The sequence below is a fragment of the Danio aesculapii genome, chromosome 24 (assembly GCF_903798145.1).
Source record: "Danio aesculapii chromosome 24, fDanAes4.1, whole genome shotgun sequence".
NCBI lineage: Eukaryota > Metazoa > Chordata > Actinopteri > Cypriniformes > Danionidae > Danio > Danio aesculapii.
In genome coordinates, this window is record NC_079458.1 from 12,132,346 (window position 1) to 12,156,452 (window position 24,107).

Consider the following 24,107-nt stretch of genomic DNA (forward strand, 5'->3'; position numbering starts at 1 on the left):
GGTGTAATGGTGTGGGGAATATTTTATTGGCACACTTTGGGTCCATTAGTACCAACTGAGCATCGTGTCAACATCACAGCCTACCTGAGCATTGTTGCTGACCATGTCCATCCTTTTATGACCACAGTGTACCCATCTTCTGATGGCTACTTCCAGCAGGATAACGCGCCATGTCATAAAGTGCGAATCATCTCAGACTGGTTTCTTCAACATGACGATGAGTTCACTGTACTCAAATGGCCTCCACAGTCACCAGAGCTCAATCCAATAGAGCACCATGGATGTGCAGTCGACAAATCTACAGAAACTTCATAATGCTATCATGTCAATATGGACCAAAATCTCTTAGGTATATTTTCAGTACCTTGTTGAATCTATGCCATGAAAGATTAAGGCAGTTCTGAAGGTTAAAGGGGGTCCGGTACTAGTAAGGTGTACCTAATAAAGTGGCCGGTGAATGTCTTTTGCTTACTAGATCTGTTGTGGATGAAGTCTAAATTATAATTGAACTTGCCAATTTTTGCTTCAGATACTTTATAATTAACACACTCCCTACAAAATGATCTAAATGTAAAATGATGAATTCTTTTCAAACTGATTTATTTAAATAATCTTATGAAATGACATTAATATCACAGTTTCTAATTGTCTGTTGTTCATGAAAAAATAACTTTGTCCAGTAATTGTGAAACTCCCATTTATGTCGAGTCTTTCTGTGTGTTTGCGTGCGTTTGTGCGTGTGTACACCTACTGTTATGTAAGTGTATTTGAATGGATCTTGCCAGTGACCTTGTATGTGGCCTGTTGATGTCAGACAAGGATCTGATTAGCTGATGTGTGTCCTGCTCTGTGCTTGAGATGTTAAAGGACAGATTGAGATGAGATGAGAAACAGACAGGAAACGTGCTTTTGCAGTTTGATGAGCGATTGGGAGATCATATGAGTGGCACTTTTTTTTTTTTTTTTTTTTACAAAAATAAGGTATCATTTGCTGGGAAAATGACCTAGCATGAAAACTGGATTATCTGGTACAAATGCACTTTTGATTTTAAATGGATGTTTGTTGCATTTTGATATTACTGGAAAAAACATTACACAAATCTAATTGTATTTAGACATATCCTAAAATAAGTCCTAATATAATAGTGTAACATTTACTTTGACCTTCTGTTGTTGACAGTGATTTGTTTGGAAAGTTTAGCACCTCATTTCAGATTAGAGGCTGGCATATTTAAGATTGTGGTTCTTTAATTTGTATTCAATTATTTAGATATTCTTCCAAATGCAGCCCACTTAGTTTGGTTGATGTTATCTAGCCTTGTAGATACTGTATATAATTGATTTTAGTCTGATTGTTAAAGTCAACATGGGTGAAGGATTTTTTTAACTTATTTCCATGTCATATAATATTAAATGATAAATACATTTAATTAAATATTGTATATTTAGAAAAAAACAACAATAAAAATATTTTTATATTGTATTGTATTGATTTAAAAAGCAACATTACATTACATTACATTACATTATATTTAGGGTGTCCGCTGGGTCTTAAACTCTTAAAATGTCTTAAATTTCAAAAACAAAATTTTAAACATTAAAAAGTCTTCAATTCAGTAAACAGGTCTTAATTTTTACTTTGTTCGATATATATATATATATATATATATATATATATATATATATATATATATATATATATATATATATATATATATATATATGTATGTATGTATGTGTGTGTGTGTGCATATATATATATATATATATATATATATATATATATATATATATATATATATATATACTGTATATATATACTGTATATATATATATATATATATATATATATATATATATATATATATATATATATATATATATATATATATACTGTATATATGTGTGTATGTATATATTTATTTGTATGTATATATGTATGAGAAAGACTGCAATGTTTTTTTCAGAATATGAAACTAGAACCAAGAAACAACTCGAGTCATACCGAAATCGTATTGCTCTCATTGTCATTTCACTGAATCTGCATCTGCAAACCAGCTGGAAAACTTTCTTTTCTGCACACCTTTAACAGGAACCAAAATCAGTTTTATTCCACAGGTCAGCATACACACACACACACACGCACACACACACACACACAAACGCACAAACAAACAAAAATAATAATAATCCCAGTGTTTTTCCCAGGAGTCCTCAGGAAATCGTTTGCGCTCACAGATTCACACAGACTGACTTTTGCTGGGTTTACATGCTCTTTGAAGCACAACGCCTGTTCGAGAGCATTTCCACCAGTTCCTGTCCTCCTTATAAACTCTTACCAATGCAGACAGATCCTGGAAATGAAGGGGCTTTTCTTTCTTGGTTCTGTAAATCTGTATTAAATTGTTCCATCATCAAGCTTTAACTCTCAATACACCTTCCCTTTTCTAAAAGTAGCACGTCAGACGCTCAAATTTTCCAGTAGCACACTTAGAAAGCCTTTAATTTTGTGTCATATACTGTATGTATATAAAAAGCTCTGACATATTTTTTGCAAAAGGTTTCAAACACTGCCTTATGGTCTGTTACCTCCTGAAAGTGAAAGTAACCGCTGTTTAATTTTGCAGCAGCTCATTTTTTGGACTTCCTGTTCAACACACCTTATTGATGGTCGCTTATGTATGAATGTCATTAACATGCATAGTTTTGAGGCACATATGGTTTACGGTACATGCAAAACATGTAACTGCTGAAGCGAGCATGCATACATTTATTAAAAAGTCTGTCCTGTTATGTGTGGAGAAATTAAACAGAACAGGCTGTGTGAAATCAAAACTGGCAATGTTTATTTTGCTAGCGCACATTGCTATTTATTTGTTGAACAATTAATCTGTGCAAGTTAATCCATTGAATTTTTTTTTTATCAAAGTCTGATTGTTTGTGTCTGCGTTTGGTTCTTCTGCACTGTAACAAAATTAACACAGGCTCGTTGTGAATACGTAGCCCTCTATATATTTCTGGAGAGCACGAATTATGTAAACAGAGGTACGTATGGTTGCATTTCGTCTTTAAAACGAATGCTACGGGGCGGTATGATGCCGTAAACGGCATTTAAAGGTTTTTTATGGATTACTTTTGAAATCACTGTCAGTTGGGTTTAGGGAAGTGGGTGTGCGGGACAATTATTGCTTTTGAAAACACTATTGGTTGGTTTTAAGGAAAGGGGTGGGTGGAATGATCGGTCAGTCAGTCCATCAACAGCAGCTTCTGCTGGATTTAGGAGAGAAGAGTAGGCATGAATGGCACTTGCGAGAGAAAATTGAGATCTGAAAAAGCATACACAGCAGCCTTTGGTGGATTCGGGAAAACAAAAACTCCTGGGACGTATTTTGTGCTGTCCAGAAATGAATGCAGGGGTATGTATCAGTAATGAGCCTGGGTTGAACAAAATGCTGGGTTCCACACAATTCCCTCATGTTGTCCCAACACATCTCAATTAAGTTACTGTAACTCACATAACTTAAAACAATTAAGTTGTCCCCCCTAAAACTTGAGAATTGTAGTGTTTCATCTCATTTTAAATAAGTAGTTTAAACAAGCAGCACACTGTAAAACATGCTGGGTTCCACACATTTCATTCTAGTTAGCCCAACACAACTCGATTAAGTTAACTGAATGTTTTTTTTTTGCAAATTTAAGTGGATTAAAGATAAAAGAATTGAGTTGTCCCCCAAAAAATCTCCCAATAATTTTGTTGATTCAGCTCATTTTAAATAACTAGTTTAAACAAGCAGTAAAACATGCTGGGTTCCACACATTTCATTCATGTTATCCCAACACAACTCTATTAAGTTAAGTGAATGGTTTTTGCTAGATAAAAGAATTGAGTTGTCCCCCAAAAAACACCCAATAATTGTGTTGATTCAACTCATTTTAAATAAGTAGTTAGAACAAGCAGTAAAACATGCTGGGTTCCACACATTACATTCATGTTATACCAACACAACTCGATTAAATGAATGTATTTTGCAAATTTAAGTGGATTGAACATGAAAGAATTAAGTTGTCCCCCCAATAAAAAACACTCAAGAATTGTGTTGATTCAGCTCATTTTCGATATAGTTTAAACAACCAGCAAAGATGTATTTTTTAAGTGCAAAAGTCATTTTCTGATTGTATGTTGACGTCGGTTTGCCTGCTTCAGACACTATATTCTTAACCACACCCCTCTTACCATTAGTTTGCTATGAGGGAATATTGTGGCAAAACAAAGCCCCGCCTCCTGCTCAATATTCCATTACAGTTGGAAGAACAACATACTGAAATAAAAGTCTTAGCAACTTCCGAATCACACAGACTTTGTTTAAAAGCTTCCATTAAATGATATTTTTTACAATTTTTTTACTTGCTGTAATTGAAATATTCCTACGGGGTGAAGATGTTAATGTTTTGAGAGTCAGTTGTGGTGACTATGTGCCTCTGAGAAAGCCTCATCCTGCATTAATAATGTTAACGATTAATTGATTGTTCATTTAAATGGCGATCGATCAACTGAGCACTTGAAGCTTTAAGATTTTCTCTTCTTTTATCTGAGCCATAATGTACAGGAAGCCAGACAAACTGTTCATCTCTTTTAACTGTATTATGATTTCCTGTGTGTGTGTGTGTGTGTGTGTGTGTGTGTGTGTGTGTGTGTTCGTGTGCGTGTGCGTGTGCGTGTGTGTGTGTGTTTATGTGGTTATGAGGACTTAATGAAATGACATACACTTATGTCTATGGAGAGTCCTCTTATTGCTCCTATACATGTGTGTGTGTTTTCTATCATTGCTGGTGCATCTGTATCTAGTATCTCTATAATCTATAAGCGTAATACTGTCTTTACATTGTATTTACCAGCAAGCCTGGTTGAAGTCAATGCAATTCACAGACTTTCTGTTTTAAACATGTTAACAGAAGTGTTAAATATCATAAAAGACTGATATGAGGGTGTGAGGATGGAAATCCCAGCTGAGATTTCTCAAACGCTGTATATGTCAGGTTCATTTGCCAACGTGTGTATTTCTGAGTTGGTGAGATGACAGAAACACTTTTTTAGTATGTTTGTGTTGAACTTTTGCACTAAAGGAGACAAAGGGCTATCAGTTACTGAAAATAACAAGCGAGCACCATTACAAATAGAACAAGAAGTTCATATGATGTAATTGCTACTGTATTATTTCAGTGGATTTAGAAAATAGTTTTATTAGTCATATGATCTGGTCTTTGAGGTACTTTCATGCAGTTGTTTTGTCTTTTCATTCTGTATTTAATAAGAAATGAAATAACACAAGATTAGAATCTTTAAAATAAGCATGATATAACATATATGTTATACCAGGGGTTCCCAAATTTTTCAGCCTGCGACCTTTAAAATAACAATTCCAGTGACTCGTGATCCCCGTTATTCTCGGAGGTAGTTATAAACATCGAAACATTTCTCACATTGGTGCGCACACACACCAATTGGAACTATCTGAACAAGAATATTGACAACAAAAAAGTGTAATAGTCAACCATATAATTTTTATAGTCATTATTCATTTGTTTAATTTAATATTAATCACACTTTATGAGAATGGTGGGCACAATGTGTACAGCATAAGGCCATTCTTGCACTTGAAGATCATCCTCCATGTTCAGTCGAGTAAAGGTGTCAAAGTTTAACATTGTGCCGTAAAAGAAGTGCAAAAAAAAGTTTTTGCCATTTCCAGGTGTTGTATTTTAACAAACTCCTCCTTGGGATTTTATCAGATCAACACCAAAAATTGTCTATTGTCATATAAAGGCCTTGGCGATGTTAAATAGTGAAGATCTAGAGTTTTCATCGAAGGGCGTGTCTATGGTGGACTGACAAATTTCACCATGTTTTGCCATGGAAGAGGAAGTACATATAACTCAGCCATACAATTTCCTATTTGGCTAAAAAATGTAAATGTTAGATGAGATTCTTGTCCTGAAGACATCTACATGCAAATATCAAGTTATACCCATAGCGCCACCTGCTGACAGCATGTGTGTGTGTGTGTGTGTGTGTGTGTGTGTGTGTGTGTGTGTATTCAGTTTTTTTTTACAAATTTAATTAAAATTTTAAAAGTAGTAAATAAAATTTGTATTAAATATTTGTATTATTAAAGCATTTTCTTTATTTGTTATAAAGTTACATTAATTAAGTGTAGTTAATAATTTTGTCATTTTTCTTAGTTTTCCAGATAAATATATATATATAATTATTTTCTTTCATGTGTAATTATTTTACGAAGTATAAATAGATTAAATGAAATAATTTAAAAACATACAGTTTTGTTCTAAATGTCTTCTAATTAGCATAATTTTAAGTAACAAAATAGTTTTAAATCATTGTTTTTAGTTTAGGAAATTGCGCTACCAGAAACTCCACGCGTTCATTCACAAAAGTCCATAATGACTAGTCCATTCCACCTTCCCAATACATATGAATGATTCTCATAAACAAATAGCATGCTGGTTGCATATAGGGATGGAATCAGATCTCTTTTCTCCATTTCTCGGTGAAGTGGTGCAGGATTGTTGGTGCTTGACTCCCTCTTCATGCTGTAATTCAGTGCAGACTAAAGCTGAGCTGCTGTGATTGCAATTGATTTCTGAACACATCTTCCTCAGGCGCTGTGTATTCCAATGTGCTCAACACAGATATGGAAATAACCGTAGTACTGTACAGCTGAAAATTATCCAATATTAGGAAGCCACATTAGTATGTTTAAATGTGCTCTGATTGTTCATGTTTATTTGTTTACATCTGGACACCTGTGTAAATAAAATTGTGCATGAGTTGATCATGAAATGTGGCATGCATGAATGTGTTAAAGTGAAAGTTGCATGAAAGTTCAGTGGTTTGTTTAATTGTAGAGCACAAATGATGAATATTTGATTCTTTACGTGTCAAGGGTTGATTGTTCGAGATCTAAACCAGTGAAATGTTGATGAGCACTGACCTCTGCTGGAGATAATGATACAGTGATATGTATTTTTTTTTATCTTAGTATAGGATATATTTAATAATTCATATTTTCAATCATTTGATTATATATTACGTGATTGGGTTTTATCATGAAAATAAATAGGTTTTGAATGCATAATGAACAAAATTATCATTACTGTACCTTTTATGTTAGGTTATGGAGCACAGGAAAAAAACATTAATATTTGATATATGTTTGGTGCATTTGAACAAAACAGATTAATTAAAATGACATACCTATTAAAATAATATTTTTTGTCACCGAACATCTTTAGTAATAGACAAATAGTACATTAAAATTCAAGCAAAAAAAAAGTAAATAATAATTCTACTAAATTTTATTTATTTTTTGGCTCTTTTGTTTTTGTCTTTTTATTACATTTTTATATATTTTTTTCTCTAACAAATAAATTTGGGAGTATTTTTTGCATAATATTGTAAGTCATTTTGTTAAATAGGCTCCAGATTTGACTCCAGTACTGACTAAACTAATGCACATGCACAAATAGAATATTGTAAAGTATCTATAAAAAAATATAAGAGAGATTTGGGGTTTATGCTGAGCACAGTATTTTAAATAACATTATACATTATAGTAATTATAAAATATGTCTTTTTTGCTTTGTCTAAATGTACAATGTTATTTTGTATTTGTTGTACTTTATTTGATAAATTACTGATGATATGTTTTAAAGATTTCAAAGAATATAGTATCAATTAGAGTATTTATTTTCAGAAAATTATCATATGTTGAGTAGGTTAAATTGAAAACAACAGCAAATGTACATGTAAAACATGTTTGTTTTACATATATTTTTTAATGCATTGTTTATTTTTTGTATATTTGAAAATGAATAAAATCTGAAAATGTATGAAATATGTATATTTGTAGCATTACATTTTTGCAGTGCAAGGCCTTATAACCAATCACACACATTTCTGTTGAGCTTTTGAATGCAGTAGCCAATCAGAGACGTTGTAGTCAATGTAAAAATTCTCTTATCATAAGCTACAAAATGCTGATATAACATGTAAAATAATCATCTCACAACTTTAGTTATTGTAACTTCAACCTTCTTTTAATTACATACTAATTAATAATTAGAGTAGTTTTTATGATTCATAAATAATAAATAAAGCAAAAAACCTACAATTATATCATTTAAAAATATATTAAATGTAAAATGTTATTTATATTTATTATATTATTATTGAAAGTATTCTGATAAATAATTGGTTAAATTTAAGTATTCTGGATCATATATATATATATATATATATATATATATATATATATATATATATATATATATATATATATATATATATATATATATATATATATATATATATATATATATATATGTATGTATGTATGTATGTATGTATGTATGTATGTATGAATATATGTATGTATACATGTATGTGTATATATAAGCAATATCACACTGCTTCACTGCTCTGTCACCATCTTGTGGCACAATTGTCTTTGCTCTGCTTAGTATGACAGGCTGCTGGCTGCCGATCTTCAAAATTATTAATATTTAAAATAGGCACTATCCTTATAAATAAACTGCATAGTTGCAATTTAAACAACTACATTCTCGCTTAAAAAAGCCTCAAAAGTATGTTATGTTGTCCAACAGCTGCAATATTTGTCAAACTGTAGTGAGTCTATTGATCTGCTGCCACTCTATGTGGGTGGAGTAATACACAAGAGTGAACAGGCTGTACGAGTGCTGTTATTGTAGAATATATCAGCCAATCACTTTTGAGAACCAGACAGAACTGTTGTATATAGATATATATATATACAACAATATGTCATATATAAAAATCAGTAATTATGGATTGTATGAATAAATGTATTAATAAGTAGCATTATTGTAGCTCCAATAATGTATTTGAATATAATCCGTTGTTTAACAAATGGTGATTATTTTTCTTTTCTTTTTCTTGTAGGTTATGGACACGTTGTCCAAACTCTCTCATACGCACATTGCACAGCAGACTGGAATAAGGTGTGTTTAAAAAGAGCAAGTGAATTATTTCCACTTTTATAAGAGTGCTGATAAATAATGCATATTTTTTGTCCGGGTCTTTCTATTCTAGGCCGTTTCCCACAGAAGAGAGTGTTGAGGATGAAGACATTTATAACCATCTTGAGGATCTGATAGAGTGAGTAATTTTTCTGTGTCCACTGATGCTCTTCTTCTGCAGAAATAAGATGATATTTGAACCCACAGCTCACTGTATGATACTGTATAAGTTAAGGGAGATACAGGAGCCTCAGGCTTCTTAATGCATTGATGCTGACATGTTGAGTCATTGCACATACTGTGCATGCTGTTCCCTGTAACAGGATCATTAACTACAACTAAATCTAAAATCTAAATTTAAATAGGTTTCAATTTGAACTTTTGTTACTTACTGAGAATATTTAAATATATAAAATAAAATTGACACCTCACAAATCTCTGCTCAGGGTTTCCAGAAATCTGTGCTGGCTTACTGGCTGTAGAACTCGAAAAAGCAATCATTCCTCACACTGTTAAAAGGCAAAGCTCACCCGAAAATAAAAATTTGCTCACTATTTAGTGGTTCTAAACTTTGTGTTGAACACAAAGTATTTGTATCTGTTTTTCCTACTATTGAAGTTAATATTACTTTTGTTCAACAGAAGAAAGGAATTTATTTGGAACAAGTGTAGGTTGAGTAAATGATGATCGAATGAGCAGGCACCTTGATGTCAAAATAACATTTACATTTAGTCATTTAGCAGACACTTTTATCCAAAGCGACTTACAAATGAGGACAAGGAAGCAATTTACACAACTATAAGAGCAGCAGTGAACAAGTGCTATAGACAAGTTTCAGGTGTGTAAAGTCTAAGCTAAGCATTAGTAAAAAAAATTTTTTTTTTTTTTTTTAAAGATCGCTTCAGAAATGCTAATTGATTTGATGTAAATTGACTACCTTTATGTTAAAAAGACATGAGATTGACATCTAGCATTAATAAAAAAACACGACATGTTTTTGACGACAATGTTAGATGTTAATTTGATGTAGTTTTGATAGATTTTTGACTCGTTTATGGATGCCAATTTTAGACGTCAACTTGATGTCATTTTAACATCAAGTTAGTTTTCATGCCTTGTAGGGATACAAAATCCAAATTTGGAATTGAGGCTTTTAGATTAATACAACTTTTCTTATTTTATAATACTTTTTGTGTCATTATATTGGTGGTGAAAAATGCATCAGTGTGTGGATGTCAAATAGACGTCAAGGTTTTTGACATGTTTGTGATGTCGTTTTAGCGTCAAGGTGCCCACGCCAATTTTAGATGTCAATTTGATGTAGCTTTGGCAGATATTTGACATCAATTTTAGAGGTCAATTTGTTGTAGTTTCGTCAGATATTTGATACCAGTTTTAAATGTCAATTCGATGTAGTTTTGACAGATATTTGATGCCAGTTTTAAATGTCAATTCGATGTAGTTTTGACAGATATTTGATGCCAATTTTAGATGTCAATTCAATGTAGTTTTGACAGATATTAGATGTCAATTTTAGATGTCAATTTGATGTAGCTTTGACAGCTAATTGACGCCAATTTTAGATGTCAGTTTGATGTTGTTTTGACATCAGGTTAGTTTACATGCATTGTAGGGATACAAAATTTAGAATTGAGATTTTTTAGATGAATAAAACTTTTCTTATTTTATAATACTTTTTGTGTCATTATATTGGTGGTCAAAATGCATCAGTGTGTGGATGTCAAATAGACGTTAAGGTTTTGACAACAAATCAATTTAGCAATTTTGACAATGTGATGTCGTTTTGACGTCAGGGTGCCCACGCAAATTTTAGATGTCAATTTGATGTAGTTTTAGCAAATATTTTACACCAATTTTAGAGGTCAATTTGATGTAATTTTGACAGATATTTGATGTCAATTTTAGAGGTCAATTTTTTACATGCATTGTAGGGATACAAAGTCTAAATTTGTAACTGAGGCTTTCAGATGAATAAAACATTTTTTTTTATTTTATAATACTTTTTGTGTTGTTATATTGGTGGTCAAAATTGCATCATTGTGTGGATGTCAAATAGATGTCAAGGTTTTGACATTGTATCGATTTGGTATTTTTGAAATGTTTGTGATGTCGTTTTGACGTCAAGATACCCACACCAATTTCAGATGTCAGATGTCAGATATTTGATGCGAATTTTAGATGTCAATTTAATGTTGTTTTGACAGATACTTGATGCCAATTTAAGCTGTCAATTTGATGTCATTTTGAAGTCAACTTAGTTTAAATGCATTGTAGGGATATAAAATCCAAATTTAGAATTGAGATTTTCAGATGAATAAAACTTTTCTTATTTTATATTACTTTTTGTGTCATTATTTTGGTGGTCAAAAATGCATCAATGTGTGGATGTCAAATAGACGTCAAGGTTTTGATATCAAATTGATTTAGCATTTTTTGACAAGTTTATAGGTTGTTTTGACATCAAGGTGCCCACTGGAGAGTTTTGGTAGAACTGTCTTTTTAAGAGCTGTTTTTTTAAATTCAACCTTCTGTATGCGATTCTACGAAAGGTCTTTCTGCTGAGTAACAAGCCATTCTTTTTCAAGACTTTGAATAACAGCAACAAGTAGCAAGAATGTCTGTTCGGATTTGATGTTATGCTTAGCAAATATTGCTGTCACTGTGTTTAGGCTCGACCTCATCACATCTGTTTCTCATGCTCACAAACAGACACACAAGGCCTCTAGAAGATCCTTGTTTTCCACATCTGATGGTTTGTTCATATGAAATGTGTTTGCTGAGTGTTTTCCCCTGGAGGCTGATCTGCCAGTATCATTCTGTCCCTGTCAGAGACGAGGCGTTTCGAAATAGATTCAAAACTACAGACATGCTTCGGAAAAGACATCAGTTTCTCTCTCCATGGTTTACAGGCATCTGGAGAACATGTCTGAGAGATTTTAGGGCCTGACTCAGCTATAATGTCTCCTGGCTCTTGCTTTTGCTCGAGCTGAAAACCGCGTGTTTAATTTAGACAAGGGAAACATAATCATTTCAAAGCCCCTCATGAGCAGTTTCTAGAAGAGTCTTTTTCTTGAGTATATCGAATACGCTGAAGCATTTGAACACATTGTGCTGCTTTTCTTTTTTCTCTCTGCAACCAAATAATTTCCTAAAATTACAGAACAACCTACAATTTTCTAAATTTCAAGGTCACTGCTTTGTACTATTTGAAGTCAACTTTGAGACTAAAAGAGCAGTTTTGGTTCAGTTTTGCACACAGTATAAAAACTTAAGTGTAAAAAGCACACCCCACATAGCAAAATCTCTCTGGCCCAGATCTGGCCCACTCAATAAGCTTTTTCTTGGCTCACATACTGCAGTGAATTACGGTACGTGATTAGACCAAGTCTGGCTTCCAAAAAGGGCCAAACATTGACCAAATCTGGGCCAAGTTAAATACACATAACTGGGTCTGAACTGGGTCAGATATGTTGGTGTGTCGCGACTGCAATGAATTTGACAAACCCATGAATCCTTTAGCTTTATGGCCGCGCTTTTTCTTGAAGCAACTCTATTGGTAGAATTTTTTCTTTACTCAAAAATAATTTTAAAGTATTTTAAAAGTGGGTCAAGATAGGCTAAACTTACGTGGCCCATGTTTAAGTATTTAACATCTGGTCAAATACTACGTTTGATATCTGGCCCAGGTCTTGTGTGCCACCTTAAAGATGGCACCACCTCTGCCAAACCAGGGCCATGTTTGGCCCACTTGCTGTATGCCAGTGCTGGATGAACGCCTGCTGTGCCAGCTTTATACCAAATCTGGGCCAGAATTCTTTGCTATCTGGGACTGATCACAATTAGATGCTAACAGTTATTGGTATTAATCTAGTTCCTAGCTGTGATTTTTCTAAATCATCTGACAAATTCTTTACAGGCCTACTACAAGCCGAACTTTCCAGTTTTCATTGATTTTGCAAGACAATGAGCTGTTCTAAAGTGTATGTTGTCTTTGACAACAGACTTACCACATGAAGACTAAAGGGATAACCTTTTCTGCCACAGCGAAAGAAATTGGTCATCCCAAATCTGTGATTTCTTGCGTATGTACTTGGTGTCTACCGGTTGTGGTATGGTAATATGAGAGGGGTTTGACAAATCAGAATGATACGCAATAGTCCAGAAGTCCAGTCAGAGAGCAACTGTGGATAGCCATGCCTCTGTTTTCCAAATTCTGCATTTCAGTCCATCTACAGTATATCCCACAAAGCAAAATATCTCTGGCCCACAAAATCAGCTTTTGCTTGGCCCATATGCCGCAGTAAATTATGGTACATGACTGGACCAAGTCTGACTTCCAGACAAGAGCCAAACATGAATCATATCTGGGCCAAGTCTCAGCCAAAATAATAACCCATAACTGAGCCACAACTAGGTCAGATTTGTTGGTGTCACGACTGCAATGAAATTGATAAACCCATGAATCATTGCACTTTAGGCGTGCTATGGGCGTGCTTTTTCTCGAAGCGACCTGATTGGTAGAATTTTATTTTCTTTATTTGTAATTAATAAAAATGTATTTTAAATGTGGGTCAAGATAAACTTACATTGCCCACATATCAATTATTAACATCTGAGCCAAATCTCATTTGGCTACATTTTACATCTTAAGCCACCTTAAAGACAGTGCCACCTCCAGGGCCATGCTTGGCCCATATGCTGTATGCCAGTGCTGGATAAATGCTTGCTGTGCCAGATTTATGCCAAATCTGGGCCAGAATTCTTTGCTACCTGGGATACTGACACTGAACACTAGACGCTTTAAACAAAAATTAGGTATTCTGTATTTTCAAAGCTGTTTTCACAAGTCAAAAAGTGTCAACACCAGGCATAACCGTGACAAAAGCTATACTTTTTAAAACAAAAACAGACTATTGTAAAAAGTGCCTCAATTCAGTTCTCCTGAATCAGCATAAAGATCTATATCTTAACATACAGTGATGTTTAAGAGAGTTTGTCTGAAAGCCCTGCAGTGACCAAACAGAAAAAGCAGAAATAAAGGCTTTGTCGAGGAGCAAGAAGTCTAAACTTCACTTTACTGATGAAAGCAAGTTCGATTATGTTTGTCATCAAAATGGGGAAAGACTGAAAAAAAAAAAGTGAATCGTGAAATCAAGTTTTCTGCAGCAGGAGTTTGGTTCCTTATAAAGCTACATAACAGTGAATGCTCAACATGTTCATTTCACACTCCTTAAGCAACATGCAGTTTCTTGCTTGTTCATCACTCAATCAGCCGGCATTTTTAAATGCAGGACAATGAGCTCCATCATACAGCAAAGTAGGTAAAGCAGTTCATTGAAGCTGAAAACACTGAAATAATGAAATGGCATGCCAGAGTCCTGATCTAAACCAGATAAGACATCTCTGGAAATACTGGATGAAAAAGTTGTCTAAAACCTTATACTTGAGTGATAGACCCTTTTCACATGACGTCACGCGGTGTCCTGTTTCACTCCATGCAGTGTATCTTTACTTCCGCCTACACAGAAATCCCTACAGAGAATTCACCCCACTACAGATAAGGTTATTGCTGTTTTTTTGCTGTCTGCATTCAAGGTGAGATGTCTGACATCTAAAAAAAACTTACAGATCATCCAGATTTCCACTTAAACCAAGAAAATGGGACTTTAAACGGAGTGTATTGCTTTGTGTTGCTGTCTTTACTGCAGATGAAGTTGGTACTGTATGTACTTGTCAGCATTTGTCAAATAAAGGTTACAGATGTTTACACGGGTGCTGAACATTTTTTATGCCAGTTTTATTTGTATTATTTGTGTCCTGAAGAATAATAAATAAATAAAACTGTGGCTGTTTACAGTGGACAGCTGATTCACAAACACATTCATATTATTCACATTCTCAGATCTGTGACTTTTTTTTCTATATAGGTATTTTATTCATCAACATAAAACATTTATGTCTATTTAATATTTAAATTAATTAAAATAAAATAAAAATGTGGTATGTGACCCTTAATAATCAAACAGAATCATTATAAAAATGTACAATTGCAAAAGTAACACCAAGAAGACTGCATTTGAATTCAGTATCATTAGATTGTGAATTTATGTGTAACATTATTAATTAAAATGTAGATATCAAATCAAAACCCCCAAAAGGTGGCGGTAGGACATAATTCATTCATTCAAACGGAGAAACTGAACAAACATTATTAGATCAGTAAATAATAAATAATGAAACTGATTGCATTTATAGACATACTTACCAGGTAAAATAAGAAGATTTAATAAAGAATTGTACTTATGCTGGAACATTTACATACAACAAATAATATAAATTTATATTCAGAGCAGCACTTAACTAATAAACTTAACTAATAAGTGAAAAGTTTCCCAGAGATGGGTTGTGGCTGGAAGGGCATCCGCTGCGTAAAACAAAAATGCTGGATAAGTTGGCGGTTCATTCAGCTGTGGCGACCCCAGGTTAATAAAGGGACTAAGCCGACAAAAAAATAAATGAATGAATAATAAGTGAAAAGTTTGCAAACTTATGCTTTCCTTGATATTCAATAGCTTATTCCTATTCTTAATAACTTAAAGAATCATTTTCAAACTCAGAAAGCAGCTCAGTATTGAAAGAGAAACATTTAGACTTGTGCCCAATACCAATAATAGTCTTAAATCAGATCGTGCAATGTTAATATTTTTATTTGTAAATTTTCCAGAGGAGTCTCCCATTCATTCAAAGGTAAACCGGAAAAATATACACTGCATTGCCGATAGGGGGAAGTGAAGTGACATCATTGTGAAAAGGGTCTATTGCCATACTATATATACCCATACTTGCACATAGCCGATGCCATTGTGACTACTAGTAGGCACTAAGTAAACATTGTAAACAGTAGTAGGCAGTGGGGTTTCTATGGTCCACTGCGTTGAGTTTCTTAGAAGATGTTTTGAGTTTACGTCAAAAATGGGTGCACTGCTAATGTAGAAGTAGCTCAAACGCTCTCATTCAAGGAAGAAAGACACAGGACATACAATTTCATTTTGGTGTGAACTATCCTTTAGAGACCCACTAAGAGACCCACTTTCATCACTGAAATAAGAAAGGAACTAGAAAAAGAGTGGACAAAATCACAGCAGAGCAACATAAGAAACTAGTGATGTGCTTTTTTTGTGATTATCTTTAGAAAAAAGTTCATGAATCTATGAATTATGTATTTTTTTGTAATCACTCTTGAATGACTGAATGCTGTTGCTCTGTGTGTTTCAGCGAAAATGGTGTTGAAGATGAGGAGGATCTCTATGACTGTGTGTACGATGATGATGAAGGTGGAGAGGTGTATGAAGACCTGATGAAGGTCGAGTTGGTTCAGCCACAGGTGAGTTTATCTAAATGCTTCAGGAGTGAACATACTGTATGTGTACACTACCTGACAAAAGTCTTGTCGTCAATCCCAGTTGTAAGAGCAACGAATAATAACTTGACTTTTAGTTGATCATTTGGAAAAGTGGCAGAAGGTAGATTTTCCTGATGAATCAACTGTTGAACTGTATCCTAATCATCACAAATACTGCAGAAGACCTATTGGAACCCGCATGGACCCGAGATTCTTACTGAAATCTGTCAAGATTGGTGAACGAAAAATCATGGTTTTGGGTTACATTCAGTATGGGGTGTGCGAGAGATCTGCAGAGTTGATGGCAACATCAACAGCCTGAAGTATCAAGACATTTGTGCTGCTCATTTCATTACAAACCACAGGAGAGGGCAAATTATTCAGCAGGATAGCACTCCTTCTCATACTTCAGCCTCCACATCAAAGTTCCTGAAAGCAAAGAAGGTCAAAGTACTCCAGGATTGGCCAGCCCAATCACCAGACATGAACATTATTGAGCATGTCTGGGGTAAGATGAAGGAGAGGCATTGAAGATGAATCAAAATAATCTTGATGAACTCTGAGAGTCCTGCAAGAACGCTTTCTTTGCCATTCCAGATGACTTTATTAATAAGTTATTCGAGTCATTGCAGAGATGTATGAATGCAGTCCTCCAACCTCATGGGAGTCATACGCAATATTAATTATTTTTCCACTGTACCATGACTTTATATTCTATACTGTACATTATTTCTGTTAAGTGACAAGACTTGTTGTCTAAGCAAAGTCAGATCTTACTGTCCTAATTAAATAATTAAATATCAAGGCATGATCATAGTTTATTTTGGTAAAATAAGCCTAATCTAGAGGCCTTTGCCTTTTATATAAGCCACTTCAAATACCAAATGATCAACTAGAGGTCAAGTTATTATTTCTTGTTCCTAAAACTTGCATAGAAGACAAGACTTTTGTCAGGTAGTGTAGGTTTGTGAGTTATAATTTGCCTTGTATTTATGTTGTTATCATAGAAACAGGCTGAGACGGACATCAGGAGCTGCTGTTTGATGGAGATCAAGCAGACTGAGGAGAAATACACTGAGACACTGGACTCTATAGAGAAAGTGAGACCTGTTAATAAATACACACTTATGTTTATAACCTGCTGAAAGATCTGTTTAAGGGGACAGTTCATTCCAAAAATGAAACTTAAAGATAATCTGAAGAATGTAGGAAACTGGAAGCCATTTAGTTCCATAACTAGCAGCTGAACAGGTGTACCTAATAAAGTGGCCAATGAGTGTATATAATAATAATAATTAAAAAAAGATGGTAAAATGATTCAAACCATCCTTTTATCTTTTATTATTTGCAGTTACTAGTTATAAAATGATGGTGCATTTTCATGGTTCAAATCATCATTTTATTTTATTTGCATTTTTATGTGCAATTTTAATATATCCATTGTAGTTTCCATGATTAAACCGTAATAAATTACCCTGACACACCAGCCATACATCAAATTGCAAACACAGTGCTTTAATCATAACAACTTCTTGTGCTCTATCTTTCTTCCCCTCCACCCACAGTTCTTTATGAAGCCTCTGGGACAGTCACTGTCCAGCGTGGAGATCGAAAAAGTGTTCATCAACATACCAGTGAGTTTATCAAGCACAGGCTTTAGCATAAATCCAGCGTAATTGTCCGCGTCGCTTCATATTTTCATATTCTTCATCACATCAGGATCTTGTGAAAGTGCATACGAGTCTCCTGAGGGAAGTCCAGGATTCAGTGCTCATGCACAACGCCACTAACCTCCACCAGATCTTCATCAAATACAAAGAAAGGTGACAGATTTGTTCCCCGTAACTCTTTCAAGAGTGAAACCCTTCTCATATGTCTCTGTTTCACTCTGCTATAGATTAGTCCTGTATGGCAAATACTGCAGTCAAGTGGAATCCGCCATTGCGTGTTTGGATGACATCTGTAAGAACAGAGAGGACGTCCGGCAGATGCTAGAGGTGAGATTGTTCAAAAAAGCTAATGTGGTAGTGTTTATTCATTATAAAATATTAAAAAATCTATATATTTTGTTGAGGATATTTTAACTACTTTTAATAAACTATAATTAAAATATTTATGAAAATTAAATTATTATAACTAATAACTGAATAATTATAACTGAAACAGACGTGGTTGTGTTTATTTGCTGTGAAACGCTGTCCTCTGGTGGTGGTGGACAGCGCTGTTTTGAAATGTTTATGTTGTTTTTGTAAATGTAAAATATATAAAAGATAAATATAACGTTTATAGAACAGTTCATATGTATATATTTACTTCATTTACTTCTAGAAATGTTATATGTGATGTTTGTTTATTTATTTCAGTTGTGTTCAAAGCGAGCCAATAATGGGAAGTTTACTCTCAGAGACTTGCTGGTTGTCCCCATGCAGAGAGTATTGAAGTATCACCTGCTTTTACAGGTTTGACGTCACCTTCCTTTTTATTCCTGCTTTTAAACCTGCATAACCTGAGCTCTTAGTGCACAACAACATGACATTACTATTTTTAAAGGCATTTACATTTATAATTGTATAATAAAAATAATAATTATATATATATTTAAAAAAAAAAAAAAAAAAATATATATATATATATATATATATATATATATACATATATATATATATATATACATATATATATATATATATATATATATATATATATATATATATATATATATATATATATATATATATATATATATATATAATATCCTTTTTTAAGCAGCAGCAGTCACTGCTTTTGTTTAATTTATTCTTTTAACAAATTATTAACAGGCCTAACATTAACCGTTTACAGGATCATCCTTTCATTATCACTCGCGGTATGTCTTTTTTTTTTTACCTGCTTTCTTTTGCGTACAGTTACTTTTGTTAATATGGTTTAATTATCTTTTTTTATTTATGTGTATTTAAGTGGTGATTTGGGACTTTTAGCCAGGACAGATTACTGTGTATACTTTAAATACATGACAATAATTCTTTTTTAAATGGAAGTTTTTTTTAAAGAAAAGTTTTGTTGAGTTAAAAAGCGTATGTATACAGCTATATTTTGCTTGTTTTGACACATTTAAAATGTGTGGGTAAGAAAAAAGTATTTAATTTTGGTGCACACTGAGCAGAGTCACACACCTTGATCAAAAACGTAAATGTCAAGCCCTGTATATATTTAATAAAACATCCTTATTAAAAAAAAAAAAAAAAAAATACATTGTGTACTTTTTTTGTGCTCTGCACTGTATGTGTGTGTGTATGTAATTAGTACCTTCATATGCATGTTTTTTCCAGCAGAAATCATATTATTTGCCATAGAATATTTCCAGTCAAATGATTTTGGTGTAACAGCCTTTACAAACTTACAATACTAAACAATTATTCATGTCCACTGATCAAAAATAGGCTCAGTTCTTCTCTCCTCCCTTTTTTAAATGTCAGTATGTAAGTGTCCACTAGGGGCAGTGCTGTCCACATCTCACTGCCTATAGAAAACTGTATTATAAGAGCTCCACCAGCAGGAGGCAGTGCAACATTTATTCCAGCCTCGTCCAGTAGGGGCAATATAATCCACAGAATAATACAAAAACAAACATCTCGCTTCCCTCGGTCGTGTGTGTTTTGTCTGGGCCGATTCCATAAACACCTCACGCTCTGCCATGAATATTTGATGGAGTGTGTCTGTCCATCACGTGTCGGGTCTGCTGCCTGCATGACCTAGCTATGAGGAGATTTACAAATAAACGTGAAGGAAGAGCAAAAAAGAGAGAGGGAAATGTGAGAGACGCCACTGTCTTTCTGAGTCTGACGGACACAGCAGATGAGGGGGTTTCTGTGTGTTCGTGCGTTCGTGTGTGTGTCTGTTTAGCATGCCTGTATGGCCGTGCACAGCTCACTTCACCTCCCCGCCCATCTGGCCAGCTGTGGGTTTAGGGGACGTGATTGTGTGCGTGCGTGCGTGGGTGTGTGTGTCCTCTTGAGATCAGGCTAGTGTGTGACAGACTTTCTTTCTCTTTTATTGGCCAGTGAGAGAATGAGTAAACCAGCTTTAAATTGAAAATCAGAGTTTTATTGTTAGAATTCATTAGAAATCTAATATTCAGCATTCAAAATTAAGTCTTATAATTAAGTCATCTTAGATTTTATTTAATTATTAACTAAATGATTATTTAGTTATTCTTTGGAACTATAAAATGTTGATGAAATAAGGATGAATTCAATGAAATAGTCCCATAACCAGTTATAAGGTCAAATAGAGGTACATTTTTAAAGTCATGTCTCTGACTAAGATTGAGTAAATGAGTTCCTAAAGCACAGGTAAAGCCTCCGACCTGCTATGTTGTCAGATCTAGTTATTACAAGCATTGTTTCAGACTTGTTTTTAATATTTGAAGTGACAACGTTAATAAACTTGATTTGGATATTGTAATAGTGGGAATATGAAGGTTTTAGGTTACAGAATCTATTTTGTATCCTGTTAGCAAAATACAATGGACCCTTTTTACAAGACTGACGCATTTAACAGTCATCATAATCTTAAATCCTTGAAAGTTTTTATTATTTGGATAAAAAACTATGTACATTTATATGTATTTGTGTATGTATTATATCATCTTTGCATTCAATTAAAAAAAACTAATTATACTGATTATGCAAGGTGTTTGCAATGCAGTGTCTATGGGGCAGGACTGTAAACTTGACATTATTCTCTCTTCTTGCTGCCGTCATCTGTCTCACACTACTTTTTTTTCTTTTCTGAGAGTCTTGATAACACCATCATGAAGTTTTACTTTTATTATTTCAGCAAATTGGATCGTAAATAAAATGATTTGTTGTACTCTCCCATTCACTACATTCTAAGTATGACGACTTCTGCTGCTGAGAACCCCTGAAATGTGAAATGGGTCCATATTTGAAATTATTTTGATGCAGTTTTTCAATAGATTGTGTTTGTTTGGTTTTTTAACGCAATATCTGGCATCGTTAGCACTTCAACTGACACATACAATTAAAGTCAGAATTATTAGCCCCCTTTGAATTGGAAATATTTCCCAACTGATGTTTAACAGCAAGGACATTTTCACAGTATATCTGATAATATTTTTTCTTCTGAAGAAAGTCTTATTTGTTTTATTTCAGTTACAATAAAAGCTGTTTTAAATTTTTTTAATAAACATTTTAAGGTCAAAATTGTTAGCCCCTTTAAGCTACATTTTTTTCGATAGTCTACAGAACAAACCATCAATATACAATGATTTGCATAATTACCCTAACCTGCGTAGTTAAACTTATTAACCAAGTTAAGCCTTTAAATGTCACTTTAAGCTGTATAGAAGTGTCTTGAAAAACATCTAGTCAAATATTATTTACTGTCATCATGGCAAAGATAAAATAAATCAGTTATTAGAAATGAGTTATTAAAACTATTATGTTTAGAAATGTGTTGAAAAAAATCTTCTCTCAGGTACACAGAAATTGGGTAAAAAATAATTGTCTAATAATTCGGGGGGATAAGTCTGACTTCAACTGTATATAGGGTTTTCTAATGGATAGCATCAAATTGGTGATGAGAAACTTACAGTTTATGCTCAATTACCGGGTGTAAAAAGATGCCAAGAGAAGCAGAATTGACAAGAATTGGATCTTACTCTGTGAAATCAAATCTAAGTGATATTCTGCAAAGATTTGGATAAGAAATTTTCTTTGAGCTGTAATCTGTATGTTAGGCTGATATTCCATCTGTCTCTCTCTGTCTCTGTCTCTGTGTGAGGCAGAAGCAAGTGAGAATGAAAAATAAGGTGATGTCCGTCTTTCTGCTGATAATAATGCGCAGGTTCAGCTTGACTGACGCAGGGGATTTGGCTTGTGCTGGATGGCAATATATCTCTTAGGCCAAAAGGAAGCCATTTATCAGACCCGGGTAAAGGACATTCATAGCAGCCTCCCTTATCCTGCAGACTGGCCCAGATGTCTTGTTTACTTCATCCCAGAGCAGGAAGGCAATTTCAAGCCCACAAAAAACCTTTTGCTTCTCATTTCAATTCTTGAACCTGCGATGCAGGGTGGGATATTATTTCAGCGCCCGTGTGTGTGTGTGTGTGTGTGTGTGTTTGTGTGTGAGGCAGAAAGAGAAAGTAAGTTAGAAAACACGCTACACTGTGTATTGTATTCAGTGCTTGTCACATAATCAGTTTGTTTATTTGATTTAGTTTTAGACTTTGCCTTGTGTTAGAGGCCATTTCTTTTTTTAGAGAAGAAATAGATGAGCATGGATGTAAAAAAAATTAATAATAATAATAAAAATAAGAAGTAATTCAGAACTTGAATAGCATATTATCCTAACCAATACAAATAAATCAAATAGTGTTTAGGTAAATACTAATTATATGTTAAATATGTAAGTACTGTATGTTGAATCATATTATATCTATATGCAGGGTGACACGGTGTCTCAGTGGTTAGCACTGTTGCCTCACAGCAAGAAGGTCGGTGGTTCGAGTCCTGTCTGGGCCAGTTGGCATTTCTGTGTTCAACTAAATTGTCAATAGTGTATGAGTGAGAGTGTATGGATGTTTCCCAGTGCTGGGTTGCATCTGGAAGGCCATCCGCTGTGTAAAACATATGCTGGATAAGTTGGCAGTTCATTCCACTGTGGCAACCCCTGATGAATAAAGAGACTAAGCTGAATGAAAATGAATGAATATCTACAGTATATACAGTGCTCAGCATAATTGAGTACACCCCGTTTGAAAATCAATATTTGCATCCATTTCTCAGTGAATATCAACAATTATTTTTGGTGCCTTTAAACACAACAGTTTTATTAAACAGTTATATCCATTCAAAATAGAGAAATATAAAGTATTAAACAAAATATGAAATAAATTAAAATGAGTCAAATGGGTTATTGCAAAAAAATGTATAAACTAAATTTGATATGTTTTATGTTTCTCTTGATTTGTCTTGTTTATAAATAGTTTAATCAGAATTTTTCCACAACATATTAATTTGGGTGTACTAATTTTTAGACTTTGATCTTCAATTTTTTTTCGATTAGTTTCAGTTTTGGCTTTGATACTGACTAATCTAAGGTATATGCGTAAATATATTATTGTAAAGTATCCTGTAGATATTAGATATATTAGTTTAAAAGTGAGATCTGCGAGGGGTATACTTATTTATGCTGAGCACTATAAGTCTCAAATCTTGAATATTTATTAACTAAAATTTATTTTGAAGCATAATTTTTTTTCTTAATAACTAAATATTCACATTTACATGTTATGGCAGTGAATTTATAATAGTTATTTATTTTTATATTTTATATCATTTTTTAATTTTTTTTTTTTCCCATCTTGTATCATAACTTTACAAGCATCAAATATTTAAAGTGTACATGTTAAAGGGTTAGTTCTCACAAAAATGAAAAAAGCATATTTTAGAAGAAATCTGAGAGCTCCTTCGTCTTCCATCTATTGTATTTCAATGGTCCCGACTCGTGCAAAGTCCAGAATACCAGAAAGTCCTCCTCAGAACAGACTGTATGTCTCCGGTGGTTCAATCGGAATATTATC

At 33.6% G+C, this 24,107-nt stretch overlaps 1 protein-coding gene across 1 annotated transcript in view; it reads left to right on the plus strand.

Moving 5' to 3' along the window:
- LOC130218577 (guanine nucleotide exchange factor VAV3) overlaps positions 1–24,107 on the plus strand; it is a 145,800-nt gene that overhangs the window by 60,051 nt on the left and 61,642 nt on the right. Inside the window, exons 3-10 of the mRNA XM_056450797.1 lie at positions 8,999–9,057; positions 9,149–9,214; positions 16,372–16,480; positions 17,506–17,598; positions 18,064–18,132; positions 18,218–18,321; positions 18,396–18,495; positions 18,862–18,957. Coding sequence (XP_056306772.1) covers positions 8,999–9,057; positions 9,149–9,214; positions 16,372–16,480; positions 17,506–17,598; positions 18,064–18,132; positions 18,218–18,321; positions 18,396–18,495; positions 18,862–18,957 — 696 coding nt within the window. The remainder of the gene's footprint in view (positions 1–8,998; positions 9,058–9,148; positions 9,215–16,371; positions 16,481–17,505; positions 17,599–18,063; positions 18,133–18,217; positions 18,322–18,395; positions 18,496–18,861; positions 18,958–24,107) is intronic.